At 37.2% G+C, this 20,498-nt stretch overlaps 1 protein-coding gene across 4 annotated transcripts in view; it reads left to right on the top strand.

Annotated features, from left to right (window-relative positions):
- The first annotated feature begins 268 nt into the window (after positions 1 to 268).
- The window catches only part of LOC106062059 (protocadherin Fat 4-like), a 60,095-nt gene continuing 39,865 nt past the window's right edge, over positions 269 to 20,498 (top strand). Inside the window, exons 1-11 of one of the 4 annotated variants that reach the window (XM_056019113.1) lie at positions 269 to 404; positions 6,018 to 6,106; positions 6,927 to 7,018; positions 9,139 to 9,267; positions 9,669 to 9,851; positions 11,614 to 11,733; positions 13,748 to 13,927; positions 14,551 to 14,670; positions 17,896 to 18,087; positions 18,265 to 18,390; positions 19,013 to 19,198. In XM_056019113.1, coding sequence (XP_055875088.1) covers positions 6,043 to 6,106; positions 6,927 to 7,018; positions 9,139 to 9,267; positions 9,669 to 9,851; positions 11,614 to 11,733; positions 13,748 to 13,927; positions 14,551 to 14,670; positions 17,896 to 18,087; positions 18,265 to 18,390; positions 19,013 to 19,198 — 1,392 coding nt within the window. In that variant the 5' untranslated portion in view covers positions 269 to 404; positions 6,018 to 6,042. The other 3 variants (XM_056019115.1, XM_056019116.1, XM_056019114.1) reach the window with 3 other exon arrangements.

The raw sequence follows: 20,498 nt of genomic DNA, 5'->3' as shown, positions 1-20,498 counted from the left end.
CAGTCATATCCCCCCCCCCCCCCCTCCACACACCAATATGGTTGCGACCCAAAGGCTTAGAATCACTGGCCTAGAAGTTAGAAATGTTTAACGTTGGAGAACAGAAGAGACTATCACAACATTTGAATTAAAAATAAAAAAAAAAAAAAACGCTCTAACCTTCAATTTGCTATTCAATGGATACGTCACATGTGAACTAAGTGTCAGTGGCTAAAATTAACTTACAACCCAGACGAGCGAGTTTTTTTTTTCCATCGAGTATCTAAAGGGCGAGGGGAAAAAATGTAAACACGTGGAGATAACTGCTAGGCTAGTCCACTTTTGCATTACCTCAATGGTTTGTGATATGTGCGACAGAATTGACACTCGAGGGCGTTGATTCCAACTGGATTTATTTCTGTAAGGTCAGTTTTCTTTTGTTTTAAGTGTGTCTTTCATTCTGATTGATTTAAAGACAACTGCAACGACAAACGTCTGTTTGTCCACCTGTCTGTTAGTCTGCCTGTCCGTCTGTATCTTTCCATACTCCATACACACATGTATTGACACACATACACTTTTACTCATAAACATCTATGGGTCAAATGGTGGAAAGGGCATCTGTTTCTGTGGCCCACGGGTAACGAGGGTGTCATGTGGCAAGCACAACGACCAACCACCTTTACTTTTCCCCGCCTAATGTCAGGTACCTATTAGAGCTGGGTGGACCCATTGGCTACATAAAGATCCCGAAAACTCTACAACAACGGTTTGAACCCGAGACCCCTCTGTTAGGAAGCCAAAGGTTAGGAAGGTACTGAGTTATGTCAACTCAGTCCAACAAGTCCGCCACCGCACCCCCACTCAACGTAAATATTCAATTACAGACGGGCTGACATAAACACACGAGCAAAACGTGTGCAACTCATACACATACATCCCACGGTGTCCTATATAGTGTTACAGCCTAACTGTATCGAACGTCATTTGGTTTATGAAATCAGGAGCTCATAAAAGTAAAAATTGGCTGAGACGATGCGCGCAACGAAGGCGTCCCACTCTTTCCTGTCAGAAGTCATTTGCATTAGCGATAGAAACGATAAAAGGTCGACCTTTTCGTCTCACCAAAATTTCCTCAGGCCTTTTTCAAGCGACGTCGTACAATGCCTAACCTTGAGCAGGTTCAAAGGTCTGAGGGAAACGTTTAAAACTTTAAACCTTTAATGATTTCTGTCACTGCACAGTACTGGAGAGCTCCTCGGCATTAAAGCAGAAAAACAATATTGTTATAGTTCGAGATTCAAATCTCATCGACTCTGCATTTCAAAGACTTGAGTGTCAGCTATTTTAAAACCATCAATCAACCTTCTTCGGCCACATGTGTCACGGACCGCTCCATCCCATTTTGCACTGTAGTAAAATAAAATATTAGAAATTTGAAGCGACTGATCCATGGGCCGGATATGGCCCGCAGATCTTAGTTTGGGCATCACTGATGTTTTATTATAGGAAAACACCATTAATTTAAATTGTCATGTTACTATTGATTGTAACGTATTATAGTATTTCAAGATAGTGGGGCCGGTTGTCACTATTTTTATCACACTTCTAATGCTTCGTCTTGTTGGACCACGACAATGTGAACGTGCCGTATTATTCTAGTTAGTAAGTGCCAAAATTTGTGTTGCATTTTGTTTTGTCACAACTGGCTATGATGTTGTTACTTTGAGGGCTGATTCTTAAACATTTTGACTGTCTGGAAATGATGCATAATTCATAGTGTCAACTTTCTCAAGAGAGTCTAACTCTATTTCATGTGGAATCTTAATATTGGAAACTGGTCGCCCGTTTTATCTTGGAAGGGGAGATGAAAAGTGCTGGGTCTTTGTTTACATTATTAAAGCGTTCCTTTATTATATATTAGATAGATATATCGAGTGTTTAAAAAACGCCTTCTTAGCTCTAAATGTGTGGATATCCTGTAGATGTCCTGTAGATGTCCTGTAGGTGTCCTGTAGATGTCCTGTAGGTGTCCTGTAGATGTCCTGTAGATGTCCTGTAGATGTCCTGTAGGTGTCCTGTAGATGTCCTGTAGATGTCTTCAATATGTTTATTCAGTTGTAGAAATAGAGCGCTGAGAACGTTCTAATCTCTGGCTAGAGCAGCGGTTCTCAACCTTTTAAGCTCGGCAAGCCCTTTTTACAATCCCTCCACTCTGCCGCGACCCCCTCCCCCCCACACACATACAGCAATAGAAGAGTAGACAATACCAATCAATAATTTCGATGGTCTTAGGCAACCCCTGGCAAATAGTCAATCGGCCCCCAAGGGGGTTGCGACCCACAGGTTGAGAATCCCTGGACTAGAGGCACTTCATTAAGCCACACCCTACCAATGTATGCCCTTTTCTGAAAATGTGTAAACTGTTTGAACACTGCATGTGTTGGAGAGACCTTGTAAAGATAAATTCAATATCAAACAAATTCAAAGTTGTGTCATATGTCGTTAAATTTTTAACACGGTGTTTAAACACACTAATTGTCACAAAACACACTCAAAAAAAGTCAGGCACCGCGAAGTAAAATAACCAGCACTCTACTTTTGAATAAAAACAGGAGTTAGGGTTATTCTTTAAGTCTAGGAAGGGTTGCACTTGACGGAACTGAATATATCAATACATTCAAAGACTTATTATCGTGACTTACACGATACAGGCACTGGTGTAGCTGATGAATTGTCGACCAAAGTTTGTATCTGTTTATAAGAACTTGCTACCCTAGTGCGGTATGTACAAGAATCGTTGGAATATTTTTCAACTTTTTCTTTCAACTTTCGACTTCCTGAACCCTGAGGAATTATCAATAATGTTTTATAGTGTGTCACATAGCTCAACAACAACTAACAAATGTGATTGCATAGTAAAATATTTTTCTCTATGAAGTGGAATACAAAATAGTATTCAGGTCAAAGGTTATTCTATTTTGTCGTTTTCACAATTTGTTTGAAGTGAGAATTTCTCTAATTTAGTATTTTAGTCCTAGGGTCCAGATAAGTATTGGATTAAGTGTTCAATGTGTACCCATTGCAACAAATAGTATTAGAAAGTTGTAATTTTTGTTTGTTATAAAACAGGTAAGTTGAATTGAAATAATATGGTTTTTTTTAATGTAGTAAGTTTTTTTGCGGTTTAAGGAGACCCATGTATATGCAAGCATTGAGTATTCGATAAGAATATTCTAATTTCTGACTTAAGCCTCCAATGTGTGTCTCGCGGCTTTTGTAAGATCTCTCCAACTGTCTCTTTCACTTTCAGAGGACATCTGCTGCCTGCCAGCTACATTCTTCTATCCCAGAAACGGACAAATGACGCTTCAGTTGATCTTTCTTTTTATCTTCTTATCTTATATAATACAGACGTTACTTCAAAAAAGATGATTACGTCCTACACGTCATGCATTTAGTCATGCATATTAACGAATGACTTAAATTCTGCCAAGTCACTAGTTTTCCTGGCTAGCTCAGGCAACCCATTCCATGCTCTAATAGCACTAGGGAAGAAGGAGTATTTGTACAAATTTGTCCTAGCATATGGGACGAGGAATGTGCCTTTATCTTTGTGTCTTTCAGAGTATTTTATTAAATTTTGTTTTTGTATTTGAAGATTATGGTTCAGTGTTTTATGTATGATTGCTACTTTACTTTTGAGTCTTCTGTCCTGAAGGCTTTGTAAATTTAGTGATTTTACTAAAGGTGTTACTCTAGTCAAATGTGAATATTCGTTTGTTATGAATCTTACTGCTCTATTTTGTGTCTGTTCCAGTTTCTTAATGTTTTCTTGAGTTGAGGGGTCCCAAACGGAGGATGCATATTCCATTATTGGCCTAACCAAGGTTAAATAACATTTTAGTTTTATGTTCTTATTTGATTTATAGAAATTTCTTTTAATAAATCCTAATGCTTTGTTTGATTTTTTAATAATTTCATCAATAGGTGGATTCCATGCCAGTTTTTCATTTATTATAACACCTAGGTATTTTGCGTTTTTAGTCTGTGTTACTGGTTTGCCATGAATAAGATAAGTGGAATTAATTTGTTTAAGTTTTTTTGTTACTCTTAACAACTGACATTTTTCTGGGTGGAAAGACATGCTCCAATTTGATTCTCATTTCTGTAATTCATCTAATTCTCTTTGTAAAATATATGTGTCTTGTGTTGTTTTTATTGTTCTATATATTATGCAATCGTCTGCAAATAATCTGACTTTTGTTCCTCAAGTAATGCAATTTGGTAAATCATTTATGTAAATTAAAAATAGTAGTGGACACAAGACTGTTCCTTGAGGTACACCTGAGTTTACTGTTATCGGTATTGATTTAGAGCCATTTATTATTACAGTTTGTTCTCTCCCTATCAGAAAATCTTTAATCCACTGATGCAGTGGACCATTAATGCCGAAATATTTTAATTTTTTAAGCAAACTATGGTGGTGAACTTTGTCAAAAGCCTTAGATCTAGTAAGATAGCATCTATTTGTTCACTATTATCTAAACCTTTTGAAAATCATCAATTAGTCCTATTAGTTGTGTTTCACATGATCTATATTTCCTAAAATCATGTTGGTTTGGTGTGAGGACATTATGCTTGTCTAAGTGGTTTATGATGTTGCTACATATTATAATGCTATAATGCTTTTAAGATGGTTTTTAATGAAATTCCAGAGGTCATCGACTGGTTGGTTAATGTCTTTTTCTACTAAGAATGTTTGTTGAAAGTTTAATGCTGCTTGGTGTAGTTGTGTTAGGTTACATTTATTCCAGAGTAAGATTTTTCTTTTGGGTTTTGTATTGGCTACTGCTTTTATCTGACTGTGTATTTTTATGATCTCATGGTCTGATAGACCAGAGATAATATCATAATCAACTACTAATCCAGGTCTTTTGGTTAAGAAGAGATCTAATGTGTTGTTTAATCTAGTTGGCTTTTTAATGATTTGATCTAGCGCTTATGGGTGGGCTGGGGCATCTCTGTTGAGCCGTGCACCTTTAAGCTCGACCCCCCCCCCTTCTAAAAAAAAATAAAATATTTTACTCGTTCTTTGGTCGTGTCGTACCCCATGCGGTGTAAGTGTTATAACAGATAAAAAAAACATCACAATACCAAGTTTTCTATACGATTCTGTTTACAACACACTAACGGACGGTAACTGTAAGAGATTAAAAAAACAAAAACAACCAATAACGATAAATGACGTCATGTATGTATTTTGACTATCATACTGTGGTTGTGTTTCTAGCATATTTGACGGAACATTATCCCGGGCATGCTACCCTGCCTCATAGTGGCGCCCGGGTGGAAACGATCGTAGGAGGAAACGATAAGACTAAAGGGTAGCAAAACAAGACTCCCGTGGGGGTGCCTAAGGGGGTGCGAGAGCATGCTCATTGCACTGCGCGGAGTTGTAATTAGAGCTCCCACAACTTTGTCACAATCCAGGCGCTGTTCCTCAAGGGGCGTTACATAATAAATGGCGTGTCCCGCATGGTTAGCCTGGTATAAGACTAAGACTAAGACTAAGACTGCTTTATTGATCCTTACGGAAATTTGTTGTGATTACAAGGACTCGTTTCTCATATAAAGACAAACAACAAAGAAAAATGGCGGGGGTCTTAGTAGATCTATACGCGGCCTCTTGCCGCGAGTCTGACCCACCCGCCAGACAAAACAGTGTCGACTGTTTTCATACAGGCTGGTGAGATGGAGCTCTTGTTCACTTTTGCTGGCCTAGAGTTCCAAGAGCTGAAGACTCAACTCTGACAGTTTAAGAAGAAGAAGAAGATGGAACATTATCTGTATATTATTAGATACGACAGGACTAGAAGTGGTTTAAGAACCAAAATGAAATTCAAACTTAACGGGAAGAAAAGAAAATATTGATAAAATAATAAAACACATTTATCAAAATTCCAATAATATTCTTCTATATAAAAAAAAGACAGCTATTGAATCAATGATTATTATTTTTCTGTGTTTTATATTAGCTGCACTTGTCTACGGTTGATTGGAATGAGGTCTAGATTTAGGAACCTACATCATGATGTACTATTGCTGTGGTGTATAATTTTGTCAGGTATGTCTCTACCTAGTCAATAGTGTAACCCTACTGCACGATACAAGATGTATGTTGTGTGTTGTTCCTAATTGTAGAACATATTTCAATTTGTATCATTAGAGTAGATATTTTTTGGGTTGTTACTGTCTACATATATATTGATTATATTAAGATATGTTTATTATAAGAATTTTTACCTGACTATCAGACACAGAATACACCTGTCAAAAAGAACATTACTAAATGATTGGGCTAGATGTACATAATATTTATTTTTTTTAAAACTTCAAACTCATAATACTTTCTCCTCAGTCTATTTCTCTATCTTTAATATTTGTTTCTTTATATAAGGTTCTTATGCTTTCTTTCTTTATTTTTATCTTTCTTTCTTTCTCTTTTTTTTCTTTCTCTCTTTCTCTTTCTCTCTATATATTCACTTATTTCTCTCTTTTTCACGCTCTTTTTTTCTTTCTACTTAATTCTCTCTCTCTCTCTCTCTCTCTTTCCTCATTGTTCCCTCCAACTACTCTCTTCTTCTTCCATCTTTCTATCAAGACAAACTTAGTGTGTGCCTTTTTTTTTCCAACTCGTTCCACTATCCTTACTTTCTCCAGGTCCATGTCTCTTTGTTTTCTCTCCTTGTCTCTTTGTTTTCTCTCCTTGTCTCTTTCTTTTCTCTCCATGTCTCTTTGTTTTCTCTCCTTGTCTCTTTGTTCTCCCTTTCTTGATAACAGCCTCAAATTATTCATCACATAACAAAATTGACGGATAATAATAAAATGTGATTAAACTCCACCCACAACGAGCCACGAGCCTCACTTTAATTGACGTCTTTCAGTGACAGGCCTACAGGTGCAAACTACTACATGGACCATAGCAGTGGACGCTCCTTTAGGCACAATAGTTGGTGCGGTGGAGGCTAATTCTACCGTAAGTACACTTTTTTAAAATAAAAATTTCTCTTATATAGCTTTTCAAGCTTAATATCATTCTCAGTGCGCTATGGTCCATTCAGTGGAGAAGAGGGTATCTGGAACATAACCATGACCTTGCGCTGCAGAAATCTAAAAATAAACTTAGTGCAACAGCTGCTTTATGCTACTTGACATATAGCTTCCTCAGTGTGCTTTTCTCTACCGATAAGGGAAGGGGGGTATCTGGGGTAAGGTGTCCGTGATGTTTTAGACCCTCAGCAAACACAACTCAGCTCAAGGCGGGATTCAAACTCTGGCCTCCTTGATAGGAAGCAGGCGGTTTATAACACTCAGCCACACATCCCTATGTGTCCACGAGGCTATGTGGTCACTACAACAACAAAGAATTTTCTATTTGGATATAGGTTGGCTTGGTTAGTCACACATCTACAGATATGTTTTGGCCAGACCAACACACCACGGAGTGATAGAAGACGCATCTGGGGTTCAGATCTCTGTTGAAATAATTAATTTTATATTTTGGAGAAACATGTCTTGAAAACCTTTACTTTAAAATTGATGTTTAGTCGTTGTACTGGTCACATGACATCCTCTTTATACGTTTTTTAGTTCCCTTTATGTAATGCTACTCTTAATCTACATGTGCTCTTTAAATTTATAGATTCGGGTCAAAAGATTAAGATGAATTTCTAATTTTCTCACAACTTTTGCTGATAAAGCCATTGTCTGCTTTATTGTTTGGAAACACCTTCCTGACTCCTGTCTGGTGGTTATTTGAATTACAAAGCGTCCAACATTTCCTATCTTAAGTATAATATTTTATGCAAAGTGTTTTAAATTTAAAAAATAAAGGCGTTTAACATCTATACATTTTCTTCAATTTTATATTCATTTTAGTACAGATGGGAAGTTTTAATTATTTGTCCCCCTATTTAATTGGGATAAAGTATATGCAGAACGGAACTATTGCACTGTTTGCTTAAGGCTCACATACATATGCCTCAAAGCACCCTTGGTTGGAACAAAAGCCTTAATCACAGCCAGAAAACAACAGGTGATATTTCAGGAAATTAGTTTCTAGCTAATACCTGGGACTCGCTAGAAGCAAAGCTCAACTGGCAAACAGTTGGTTTCAAGTGCATTTTGAACTATGAACAGCTTTGGATTTACATGTCTTCAGAAATCTGAGATCCTGTTTCTTTGTGATAAACATTAGACACTAACCTCCCTCCTCCCACTCGCCCATGTTTCCTTATTTGCGATGATTAACTTATAACTGGTAAGCTCTGCGGCGGGTATATTGCAATGAATAGTGTAAATAATCAACTATAAAAAGACAACGAGCAGTCCACATTTGTGATTAAGCCTCCCCTGTCCCCGGGTGAAGTGGAGATGAAAGACACTCAGTTAGAACGACAGAGCCCTCGCAAGTCTTGATCGCACTGCTTGTTGTTCTCAGTGTCATAGTATTCTCTCTACAATATCAATCAAAACTTTTGGCTCCGGTGAAGCAGATATTGTGGGGCATTAAGTCATAACGACTGCTCACTCAGAAGTCTTTTAATCTCTTCATTTTGTTGTCCTTTGTGTTGTGTATATTGACATTGATGTAACTGAAACAATATTCTGGATTAAAAAATGTAATAGAAAGGATGGCTTTTAAGCTCTATACTGTGTTGTAACTGTGTTGTAACTGTGTATGCTATGCCAGCTCAAGGAGACTGTTATAAAAATATTTTCTTCTTTAATAAAAACAAAATTTTGATCTATCGTCTGTGTGCTACTGTGTGAGAAATGCTTTTTTTTTTACTGTGTGTTATTGTGTTAGAAGTGCTGTTTTACTGTGTGTAACTGTTTTCGAAGTATTGTCTTACTGTGTGTTGCTGTGTTAAAAGTGGTGTTTTACTGTGTGTTGCTGTGTTAGAAGTGATGTTTTACTGTGTGTAACTGTGTCAGATGTGCTGTTTTTCTGTGTGTTACTGTGTGCTAGAGACTAGACTAACTGATATCCTCTGATATTGCTGTAAATATCTGATCTATTTAATTTACTAAATAACACCATTTTTTAAAAGTGAAAAATACACTTTGATCTGATCTACTTATGTACTTTTTCAGGCCAAGGTAACTTGTGCAATAGTTGGCAATAGCAAGGCGCTAGAGTACTTCACAATCAATCCGAACACTTGTGTTGTCACCATCAAAAAGTCGCTTCTTGGTGACATTGACAATATCACTCTGTATAACGTAAGTTGACTTTTACTCAAGCTATTTAAGACAAAAGTAATCTCCTTTATCTACACCTTGCAACTAATTAATGTTTATGTTTGAAAGTATTAAACTCAATAAAGGTCTATCTAACAATGTGTCATTTCATTGTGCATTAGTTTAGATTGAACTTTATTAAATGCACCTTCGAATTCGCGTATGACAAATGATTGTGGCAAAACTACAAAGCTCTTCAAACACAATGGTGACACTGATAAAGTTGTTTGATGGAATTTCATTTCAATTCTGTTTTGATCATTTTCCGACGGTAGCTTTATTTATATAGACAATGAATAAAGAAACTACACTTCCTCCACGTAAAGTTCACTTTATCCAAAGTTGTATTAATTGATGACCAAATATTCCATTGTTTTCATTAGATCACAGTACAAGCCACGGAAAGTGGTGTGCCCTCTCCTGGATCAAGTGTCCTACTGGTGTCTATCAACAGAGACCTGTACACTCCCGACATTACCAACTTACCAGCGACCTTAAATGTCAACGAAAGTACTGGACCAGGAACAGTAATTTTTAAAGGGCTGCCTCAAGATAAAGATTCCAACGTACGTTTTGTGACTTCCTTTTCATTTTTGTTACTTCCCTTTTATTGGTACATATGTAAATCAAAACCTATGCAAACTAGAACAAAGTTACATACTTTATGATATTGATGTCGAGGATACGAAAGAAATTGCTGCATAATGTACAGTAAAGCATAGACTGTCGTTCGGTCGTCTCGTTCGTATCCTGCCCGCTGCTATCCCATGTCGTCCTGCGTTGGTTTGGACTAGTATGTAGATCTTCAACTCTGAAGGAACACCCAAAACGTAAAACAAACCAAATGATTGGGATGATTGTAACGATTAATACCAGTATTAAAGACCTCCAAACAAGCTATCACAATATTGACCCGATTTTTTGATTTCTTCGTTCTGTTTCCGGTTTTAACGGTAGTCGACGCGGGCTGCCCTAAATCAAAACTAAAAATAATCTATAAAAATAAAAAGCTGATGTTATCCGATCAATACCCGCTAAATGTATCAATGATGTTGTAATAGTTGGGTGTAGTACTGAAAAGGCGTGTTTGTTTACAGTAAAAAAATGTTTCCCTTTCAGACCTTGCAATGTATAGGTCAGATGATGTTTAGGCCATTTGTTTCTTTGGCCAACGAATAACGAGCAAGGTGTCATGTGGCCAGCACAATGACCCACAACATTTACTTTCCCCAAACTAAAGTCATTTACCCATAAGGTCATATATATTTCACAAACGTGTATCATGGGCTGTCGCTGAGTACATTGGAACTCAGCGTCAGAGGCGTCATTGTGCACTGTGGGTAGGAGGTTTGGAGTGTCAAGGTCAGGACAGTACCACCACTAAAGACGGATGTCGCTCTTAGTTTGGGCCTCACTGATGGAGGAGGTTTGAGAAACATCAACACACATTTTAATTACACGAAACTGTATTGGTGTTCTAATTAGTGCTATAAGTTCAAGCTGTACTTAGGACTGTCGTGAAAGAAATTAATTTTTAACATACGGAAGATTTTCGTTGAGCCCTGAGCCTCTTCTTTTGGGCCATCAGTTATAGAAAAACTAAACAGCATCTTACTTTTTTTTTAAGTTGTATATATTTAATAAGATTTGGTGCTCTGTACATAGCATTGCAATAGGTAGCAAAAATCCATTAAAAATCTACAGTGTGTCTCTAAAACTAAAGTAAAGCAACTGTAAGAAGTATCTTTCAATATCAGTCGTGAAACAATGAACAAAGTGCAGTCTCTCAATGTTATAAATCCTTCATTGTAAATGACAACCAACATTGGTATCAACTCGATGGTGTTCCGACTCATTTCATTATTCAAGCACAACAATGACGTAATCAACATTTTCCACAGCGATGGATTGGTCGTAGAGGGCCAAAGGAATGACCACATCTCCAGACCTCACGATACTGGACTTTTGGCTATGGAGCTATACCAGAGATTTGAGTTCATGCTATCCATAATAATTATACAACACTCTACGAACTTAAAGAAACAATGCCCTATGAATTATTAAACATGAATCAAGAAGTCGTCCGTAAATGTTATTAGAGCTTCAGGAAACGATGCCATCTCTGTTTGAAGCCAGATATTGAACAGTCTAAACTGTTGCTATGAAATGATTTATAAGTTAGCGTTATTTGCTGTTACTGTATCTTGTGTTTAACGAAACTCAATACCTTTAGTCTGTTTTTACTGTTGATTTAATTTAGTTTTAGTGACAGAGACTTATGGATCACAATGTATTTCTTATATTAATGTGAATGTTTATTGATTACAGAGTCAAGTTGTTTGTGACATCACAGCAAGTTTCGTCAGCATATTCTTTCAAATCAATGCGTCCACTTGTGAGATTTCCATTCGAAATTCTCTCCGGTTTGATACTCAAACATCATACCAGGTGAGAAAATTTAGTCACTTGTTTTTTCGTTGAAATTAAGATATCGGTATATCATGGTGTTTATAGATACATCTACATTGAATTTAATAGCTGTGCAAATTCTGTTATCAAGAAAAAAATTCTTAAGAAATAAAGTGTATATATATATACACGGTGTAATTGTATTAATCAAATGAAATCAGTCTTGTAATTCGATTAGTAATAATTCTAGACTAAAAATAATAAATCTGCGTGATTAGAAATATATTTACCATCTTTTTTTGATTAGCGCAATTTCATGTTTTTAGCTTTCTCAATATTTTATTTCCCTAGCACTTGTCTGGACCAGTCACAAAAAAAAAAAGATGGGGGGGGGGGGGGGGAGGAGAGAAAGACGTGGGTATCTCTGAAGGTTGCCGTGATAGTTTTTTAAAATGTATTTTATAAAAAAAATTGTTTTACGACTGAACACTGAGCCAGCGAAATGCTTTTTAAAATAGAAGGATTCATAACTCTCTAATGTTAGTTTCAAACTTTTAAGCGATGTCCTCATTCTCTACACAAAGTATATAGAGGACTTTTTAAAACTTATACCGCCACATCTATCAAGTACAGTTTCTTGCCCTTAATTCTAAACCAAACAAAAAAAATTAATTGCCAATATTTAATTAAAAAATAAGCTATTTTTTAAAACATGTTTCCTTTTTTTTGTTAGGTAAAAGAAATAATTGTGCAAACTTTCAACTTGATTGGAGTGGGTGTGAGAGAGATAACGTGTACATTAATTTACCAGACAGACAGACAGACAGACACACAAAAAAAACCACTCAAAAACACTTTTTTGTTTTTTAATAAAACTTTTCACGTTTTTAGAAAATAATTATCATTAGCGACGTATCATGTGAAGCTTCTCCACGATTTATAGTATAAAAAGCCTTCATTGGACAAATTTATTTTGGGAAGAAGTACTTTTAGTGTGGGGTGACACCATTAGCTAACCACACTGGGTAACACCATTAGCTAACCACACTGGGTGACACCATTAGCTAACCACACTGGGTAACACCATTAGCTAACCACACTGGGTGACACCATTACCTAACCACACTGGGTAACACCATTAGCTAACCACACTGGGTGACACCATTAGCTAACCACACTGGGTAACACCATTAGCTAACCACACTGGGTGACACCATTACCTAACCACACTGGGTAACACCATTAGCTAACCACACTGGGTGACACCATTAGCTAACCACACTGGGTAACACCATTAGCTAACCACACTGGGTGACACCATTACCTAACCACACTGGGTAACACCATTAGCTAACCACACTGGGTGACACCATTAGCTAACCACACTGGGTGACACCATTAGCTAACCACACTGGGTGACACCATTAGCTAACCACACTGGGTAACACCATTAGCTAACCACACTGGGTGACACCATTAGCTAACCACACTGGGTGACACCATTAGCTAACCACACTGGGTGACACCATTACCTAACCACACTGGGTGACACCATTAGCTAACCACACTGGGTGACACCATTACCTAACCACACTGGGTAACACCATTAGCTAACCACACTGGGTAACACCATTAGCTAACCACACTGGGTGACACCATTAGCTAACCACACTGGGTGACACCATTAGCTAACCACACTGGGTGACACCATTACCTAACCACACTGGGTAACACCATTAGCTAACCACACTGGGTGACACCATTAGCTAACCACACTGGGTGACACCATTAGCTAACCACACTGGGTGACACCATTAGCTAACCACACTGGGTGACACCATTACCTAACCACACTGGGTAACACCATTAGCTAACCACATTGGGTGACACCATTACCTAACCACACTGGGTGACACCATTACCTAACCACACTGGGTAACACCATTAGCTAACCACACTGGGTGACACCATTAGCTAACCACACTGGGTAACACCATTAGCTAACCACACTGGGTGACATTATAAGTTCATCTTTACTTTTGTTTCTGTTTAGATTCCTGTTCAAGTGTATGACATCTTCTGGACAAACACTAAAGTCACTAGGACACTAACAGTCATAGTCAATCGTAATGTGAACTCTCCAGTGTTTTCTGGACCGTCCACTGCCAGCATCAACAACAGTTTCTCACCTGGTGACACGGTCCTTGCACTGACCGCCAATGACGCTGACGGGGTAATTGGAATGTTTATCCATTTGAGATTTTCCCGATAAGCTAACGAATGTCAAGGGCGCTCAATCGAACTTCTCCGCTGCCAACTAAATTAAAAGAGCTTTCATTGTAACAATATCTTAATGAGTTGCAGTTCATCTTTTTATCGTAGTTTTCCATCTGTTCTTAAATCAGGCATGAAGTTAAAATCAAGTCACAAGCTTGTCTCAAAGATTAAGCCACTGTGAAACCGCAAGCAGCTAATTAAGTCAGTCGATGAAAACTGTCTTCCTTGGATAACTGTGGCAGTTCTAGATCTTCCTATTTAACTTATTTAGTGCTACAAACGGAGGAACTTAGAACATTTGATTCTGCAGAGCTAAAAAGTCCACAAAAAAAGTATCACATACCTATTTAAAAAGACTTAATTTAGCAGCAATTCCTTTTTTTGTACATCAAATACTCCAAAAAGCTAGCTGTTAATAGGTATTTCACTCTGGATGAAAATGTACAATTAAGATTTAACTCTTTTAATCACGGCAAATTTTTAAAATTTTCTTCAGTAAATTTTTTTGTGTGCATAAGTTGAACAAATGTATTCAATATATCCTTTGGTTTAAACCTTATACATTATAATTATTGACAGGATCATCTGACCTTTACGAAGGTCAATGCAAATGACAATTCCAGTGCTAATTTTATTGTGGACAGTTCTACCGGGAATATAATTCTAGTCAAGCCACTGCCTGGACAAGCTCTTTACTCAGTAAGTAGTAACAGTATCTTTTAAATTGGACAGTGCATTTTGCTTAACTTTTATTGTAATTTTTAAAAATCCAATGAAAGGTAAAATGAACAAAATGTCAAGGTTAATTGAAACCACAACTCATCTCTTGAACACATCAATCATACAGTATTTAGATAGCAGGAAGCTGAGGGGACTATGGGTCACTGGCGGATCCAGGGGGGGGGGCGGTAGGGGCGATCGCCCCCCCTCACTCGGCCGACCCCCCCCCCCCCCCCCGAAGGGGGGGCGGACGAATTTTAGTATAGAATTCACACAATTTGTATACGAATTTATTACTTATTTTAATAATATATACTAATTATTTATATTTCAACCTATTTTTAGATTATTTCGCCCCCCCTCTAGTATGTTGGCCGATTTGGTGGGGTCGGGAGGGGGCGATGGTATCAATCCCGCCCCCCCACCCATACACTTTCGAGTGGGGGGGGCGGTCCAATTTATTTGTAGAAATCACAGCTTGCTAACAGAAACAATTAAATATATATATATGATTAAAACTTGTTATTAATATTTGAACCGACCTTTATATTATGTCGTTCCCTGTTTGCCGATTGGGGGAGGGGGGGCGAATACCTCTACTGCCTAAGCCCTTTGAGTGGGGGGGGGGCGGTCCTACTTTTATAGAGAAATCATAGTTTGTGAACAAAATTCAATTAATATATACATTTTATATTATGTCAATCCCCTTCTGGTATCTTGGCCGATTCGGTGGAGTTGTGGGGAGAGTGATTGCATTTACTGCCCTCCCACTCTAGCCCTCTGAGGGGGGGGGGGGGGGCGGTCCTATTTTTATATCATAGTTTGTGAACAAAATTAGTTGAGTCGCCCCACCCCTATTCTTTAATGTCAAATGCAATCTTTAGCAGAAATTATTAAAAGAGCGAGGATTAATCGTTTTCACTCTAACGCCCCTCTCATTTCCAGACATAATTTATGTAATTTCACATGAATTTATCAAAATTATTTTAAGAAAGTTAGAATTCAAACGAAATTTTTAGTATAAGAGTCATGATTGAGAAGTTCTAAACCCAAACTACTCTAAACATAGTCGCCTTTTCCCAACCTTTACTCAATCTGAAATTGTTCTAGTTAAATAAATTTGGGACTATAACTCACAATTTATACTTTAATTTTATTGAATATTATTTATCGAATAATTCTTTTTTCGGCGGCGATCCTCAAAGCCAAATCTAAATATGTGGAGTATCTTATCTTCTCAAGGAACAAATCGGTTTTATTTGCAATGTAATAAGGGTCAATAAATTCATATTAGAATATTTTTCAAGTACAACATTATTTAAAAGGTCCTTTTTTAATAGTATGAAAAATGAGCTTTAGGTCAGGAGAATGCGTTTCTTCTATGAAGTATGCAAGAAATGGTTTTTGGCGTCGGAACCCCACTGATGAATAATGAGCTGTAGATGTCAGGAGAATGCGTTTCTGCAGTGAAGAATGCAAGAAAACGCTTTTGGCGTCGGGGCTTCGCCCCGAATTCTTTTTATGAATAATGAGCTGTATATGTCAGGCGAATGCGTTTCTGCAGTGAAGAATGCAAGAAAACGCTTTTGGCGTCGGGGCTTCGCCCCGAATTCTTTTTATGAATAATGAGCTCTATATGTCAGGAAAATGCGTTTCTGCATTGAAGAATGCAAAAAAACACAAAAAACGCTTTTGGCGACGGGGCTTCGCCCCGAACTCCATTGATTAATAATGAGCTGTAGATGTCAGGAGAATGGGTTTCTGCATTGAAGAATGAAAGAAAACGCTTTTGGCGTCTGGGCTTCGCCCCGAATTCTTTTTGAATAATGATCTGTATATGTCAGGAGAATGCGTTTCTTCAGTGAAAAAAGCAAGAAAACGCTTTTGGCGTCGGGGCTTTGCCCCGAAACCCACTATGGAACCTTATAGCGCTGCCCCAGTTATTTTGTTTTTCGCCGAAGGTTGAGAAATGCTGCTTTTTTTGTCATATATATATATATATATATATATATATATATATGCTGTACGTACGTTTATGCATAGGGTTAGGGTTTACTGGGCGTTAGGGTTAGGGTTTGGAAAAAAATCGCCCCCCCCCACTCCAAAGTTCTGGATCCGCTAGTGCTATGGGTAGTGTTTGTACAGATTTGGTTGAGTTCATTTTGGAATCTTGAATTATCAGATTGTTTATTTTAGATTTTGTTTCAAGAATGTCTTACAAACACGTTATTGTTTATTTTTAGAAAAGTGAAATTAACATTTTGTATTAGAGTGTAGTTAACATTTAGTATTAAAGTGTTATATTTTTTTTATATACAAGGGCAGTTAAAATTTAAAAAAATAAAAGTGTAGTTAACATTTTTTTTTAAATGAAAGTTTAGTAAACATTTTTAAAAATAAGAGTGTAGCATACATTTAAAAAAAATAGTGTAGTTAACATTTTTTTTTATTAAAGTGTAGTTAATATTTTATTTAGGTAACGAAAGGGAAATTCAATAATTATGACTTTTTGAGTAGGAGAGACATAGAGAGAGAGAGAGAGAGAGAGAATATAGAGGAGGTTGAGAAGATAGAGAGAAAAAACAAACAGAAAAAAGACAGAGACAAAAGCAAGAGAAAACACAGAAAGAGCAAAAAGAGAGAGTAAAAAAGAGAGATTGAAATAGGAGTGAGCAGAAGAGAAAACAGATAGAGAGAAAAGACGTCGAGAAGACAGAAAAAGACATAGAAAGTGAGAGAAAAAAGAGAGAGAAATTAGAGATAGAGAAGACAAAACAGGGAAAGAGAGACAAAAATAAAGAAATAAAGCAGAGGGAGAAATAAATTAGAAAAAGATAGAGAAAGAAATTGACATAGAAGAAAGAAGGAGAGGTAAAGAACAGTGAGAAAGAGACCGAGACAGAAAGAGAAAGAAAAAGATAAAAATAGGGAGAAAATGATAGAGGCAAACAGGAAATAAGACAGAAAGAGAAACCTCTTTTAATTTACAACCACCACTGTTACAAGATTGGTGTTATTCATACCGTCCACAATCCTAATCTTCTCCTTTCCCTCCGAATCTTATTTCCTTCTCTTATTCTTCAATGAACAACAGCATTAGCACACACACACACACACACACACACATACACACTCAACCCTTCTCTTATACCAGCCACCTCATTATATAAAAACATTTATTTCTTCTCTCTGGGTTTCTCTTAGTTTGATGTCCAGGTCTCCGATAACCGCGCCTCGTTGTCCCGGAACAGCACAGTCAAGGTCACGGTTAATGTCACCAATGTCCAGTTCCCACCGTACTGGCTGAACGCTCCATACAACGCAAGCATCAACATCAACGCCTTTGTCTCCAGCGAGGTACCGGTCAGCATTAGGGCAGCTAAAACTAACTTACTGGTGAGTTTGTGGGTGAATGAGTCTCTTGCAAATAGGTCAAGAAAGACCAAGTAGTTTTACACCATACTTGCTTGTCACGTAGACTAGTCAAAATTTAAGATATATTAAATAAAATAATGTTGTTAAAAATGTCAAGGTTTATTAATTAAACTTTTTTTTATTCCCACATTTTTCAAGGGCAATCTCAAATATCGAATCTCCGGCGGTGTTCCAGAGGATGCCAAGAACACTTTCAATATCAACGAAAACTCTGGGAAACTAACTTTGAGTCGGAATCTTGTAAACTTTCGATCCAGTGCTGTGGTATGCTGCATGTGCACATATGTTAAGTTTAATCAGATCAAATATGTATTTTTTTTGGGGTAGTTACTAAATAGGTTTAAAAGTACGCGAATAATGATGAAGATTTTGTTTGACATAAGGGCGTAAGAATACTAGCAACATTTTTTTCATCCTTCAACATTTATAACAAATAACATATTTCTTTTTTTTTTGTCTGGTAAATGAAATCAATGTTGAAAATATAAGCCTCATATATTTTTTTAACTTTTTAAACACTGCTAAGATGAGAATAATACATGTGTAGTGCAATAGCAATGCTATATGAATATATATATACTTGTTGCTCTGTATGAATTTGTTATACATTTGACAAATATAAAATAAAACAAGAGGTATTACTTGACCACAATATGAGCTTTCACAAATGTAGCGTCTTGTTTTCAATCAATACTCTTTTAACCCTTGAAGTGCTGAGCTATTTTACAATGAGTGCATACAAAATGGAATTACAATTCTGATGTTTAGAGGCTAAACTACCACACGCTTTTTAAGGGTTAAAGATCTCGTGGTTACTAGATTTTATACATACAGTGCTTAATGTTTCCATGGCAACATTTTAGCTCGTACCTTTTTTTATTGACAGGTTTTTATCGAGGCTTTTGATGACGCAGTACCAACTGAAGTGATCTATTCTACAGTCACTATATATTTTGTACGTAACCTGAGTCCGCCAGTCTTCACGTTACCCACATATAGTGCCGCTATTAATGACTATGACCCTCCAGGAACCAACGTTATCACAATAGGTGCCATAGACACTGATCTTTTGGTAAGTTGTTTAATAGGTGCCCTAGACATTGATCTTTTGGTAAGATGTTTAATAGGTGCCCTAGACACTGATCTTTTGGTAAGTTGTTTAATAGGTGCCCTAGACATTGATTCTTTGGTAAGTTGTTCACTAGTCCTTTGGTAAGTTGTTCAATAGGAGCCTCAGACACTGGTCCTTTCTTAATAGGACTCTTAGACACTGATTCTTTGAAAAGTTGTTTAATAGTTGCCACAGACACTGGTCCATTCTTAATAGGACTCTTAGACACTGATTCTTTGGTAAGTTGTTTAATAGGAGCCTCAGACACTGGTCTTTTCTTAGTAGAACTCTTAGACACTGATTCTTTGGTAAGTTGTTTAATAGGACCCTCAGACACTGGTTCTTTCGTAAGTTGTTTAATAGGAGCCTCAGACACTGGTTCTTTCGTAATAGGACTCTTAGACACTGATTCTTTGGTAAGTTGTTTAATAGGAGCCTCAGACACTGGTTCTTTCGTAAGTTGTTCAATAGGAGCCTCAGACACTGGTCCTTTCGTAAGTTGTTCATTAGGAGCCTCAGACACTGGTCCTTTCGTAAGTTGTTCAACAGAAGCCCTTTGGTAAGTTGTTCAAATCTAAAAATATTCAACTAATAGTTAACGTTTGAAAGAAGACTTGCGATCATTTACTGGCTGTGTCGTACACTACAATCTTCTCTTACTTTAACATCATGTCACTTCACCAGTAATAGTAACTGAAGTGTGAGTGTTGCTGTTTGCCAAGATATTTACGATGAAGGCGATCGAGCTTGTTCTTTGTGCTGCATACATATAGGAAGCTGTTTAGTGAAGAGATCTTTGGCAAGGTCTATGTCTTGGGATATCAGATGTGTCTTGTGTCAGGGGCAGGCATGGTGATAGTGAATGTGTTATTTCTCTGTTCGTATTTTGATGTGAAAGGGTTATACCCATTTGTTTATATCCCCAAGTGAGAATGTGAACAGTATACACGGGATGGTTTTGAGTTTTCCTTCTATAATGGAGAAAAAGAAGTTGTCAGTTGTTAGCATCAAGTAGAAGAGAACGGATGTTCGATTGCTAGTACGGAGAGTTTCCTATAGAAATACAAAACTTGTAATTTCATGAAGGATAAAGTTGTTCTGGATTCCTTTAGAAATATTTGGGTTATCAATAAAGTGTTGACTATCGATCCACAGTAATCGTTGGTAAGTAATCCTTAATGAGCCAAGAAAGGTGCCTGACAGTTAAAAGCATCGTCCTTCCAATGCTTATATGAAGCGTTGCTGTAGTTTGTGTTCTTGG

The sequence above is a fragment of the Biomphalaria glabrata genome, chromosome 2 (genome assembly GCF_947242115.1).
Source record: "Biomphalaria glabrata chromosome 2, xgBioGlab47.1, whole genome shotgun sequence".
NCBI classification, from domain to species: domain Eukaryota; kingdom Metazoa; phylum Mollusca; class Gastropoda; family Planorbidae; genus Biomphalaria; species Biomphalaria glabrata.
Note: the sequence above shows the minus strand (reverse complement) of the source record. Positions and strands in the feature narration are given on the sequence as shown.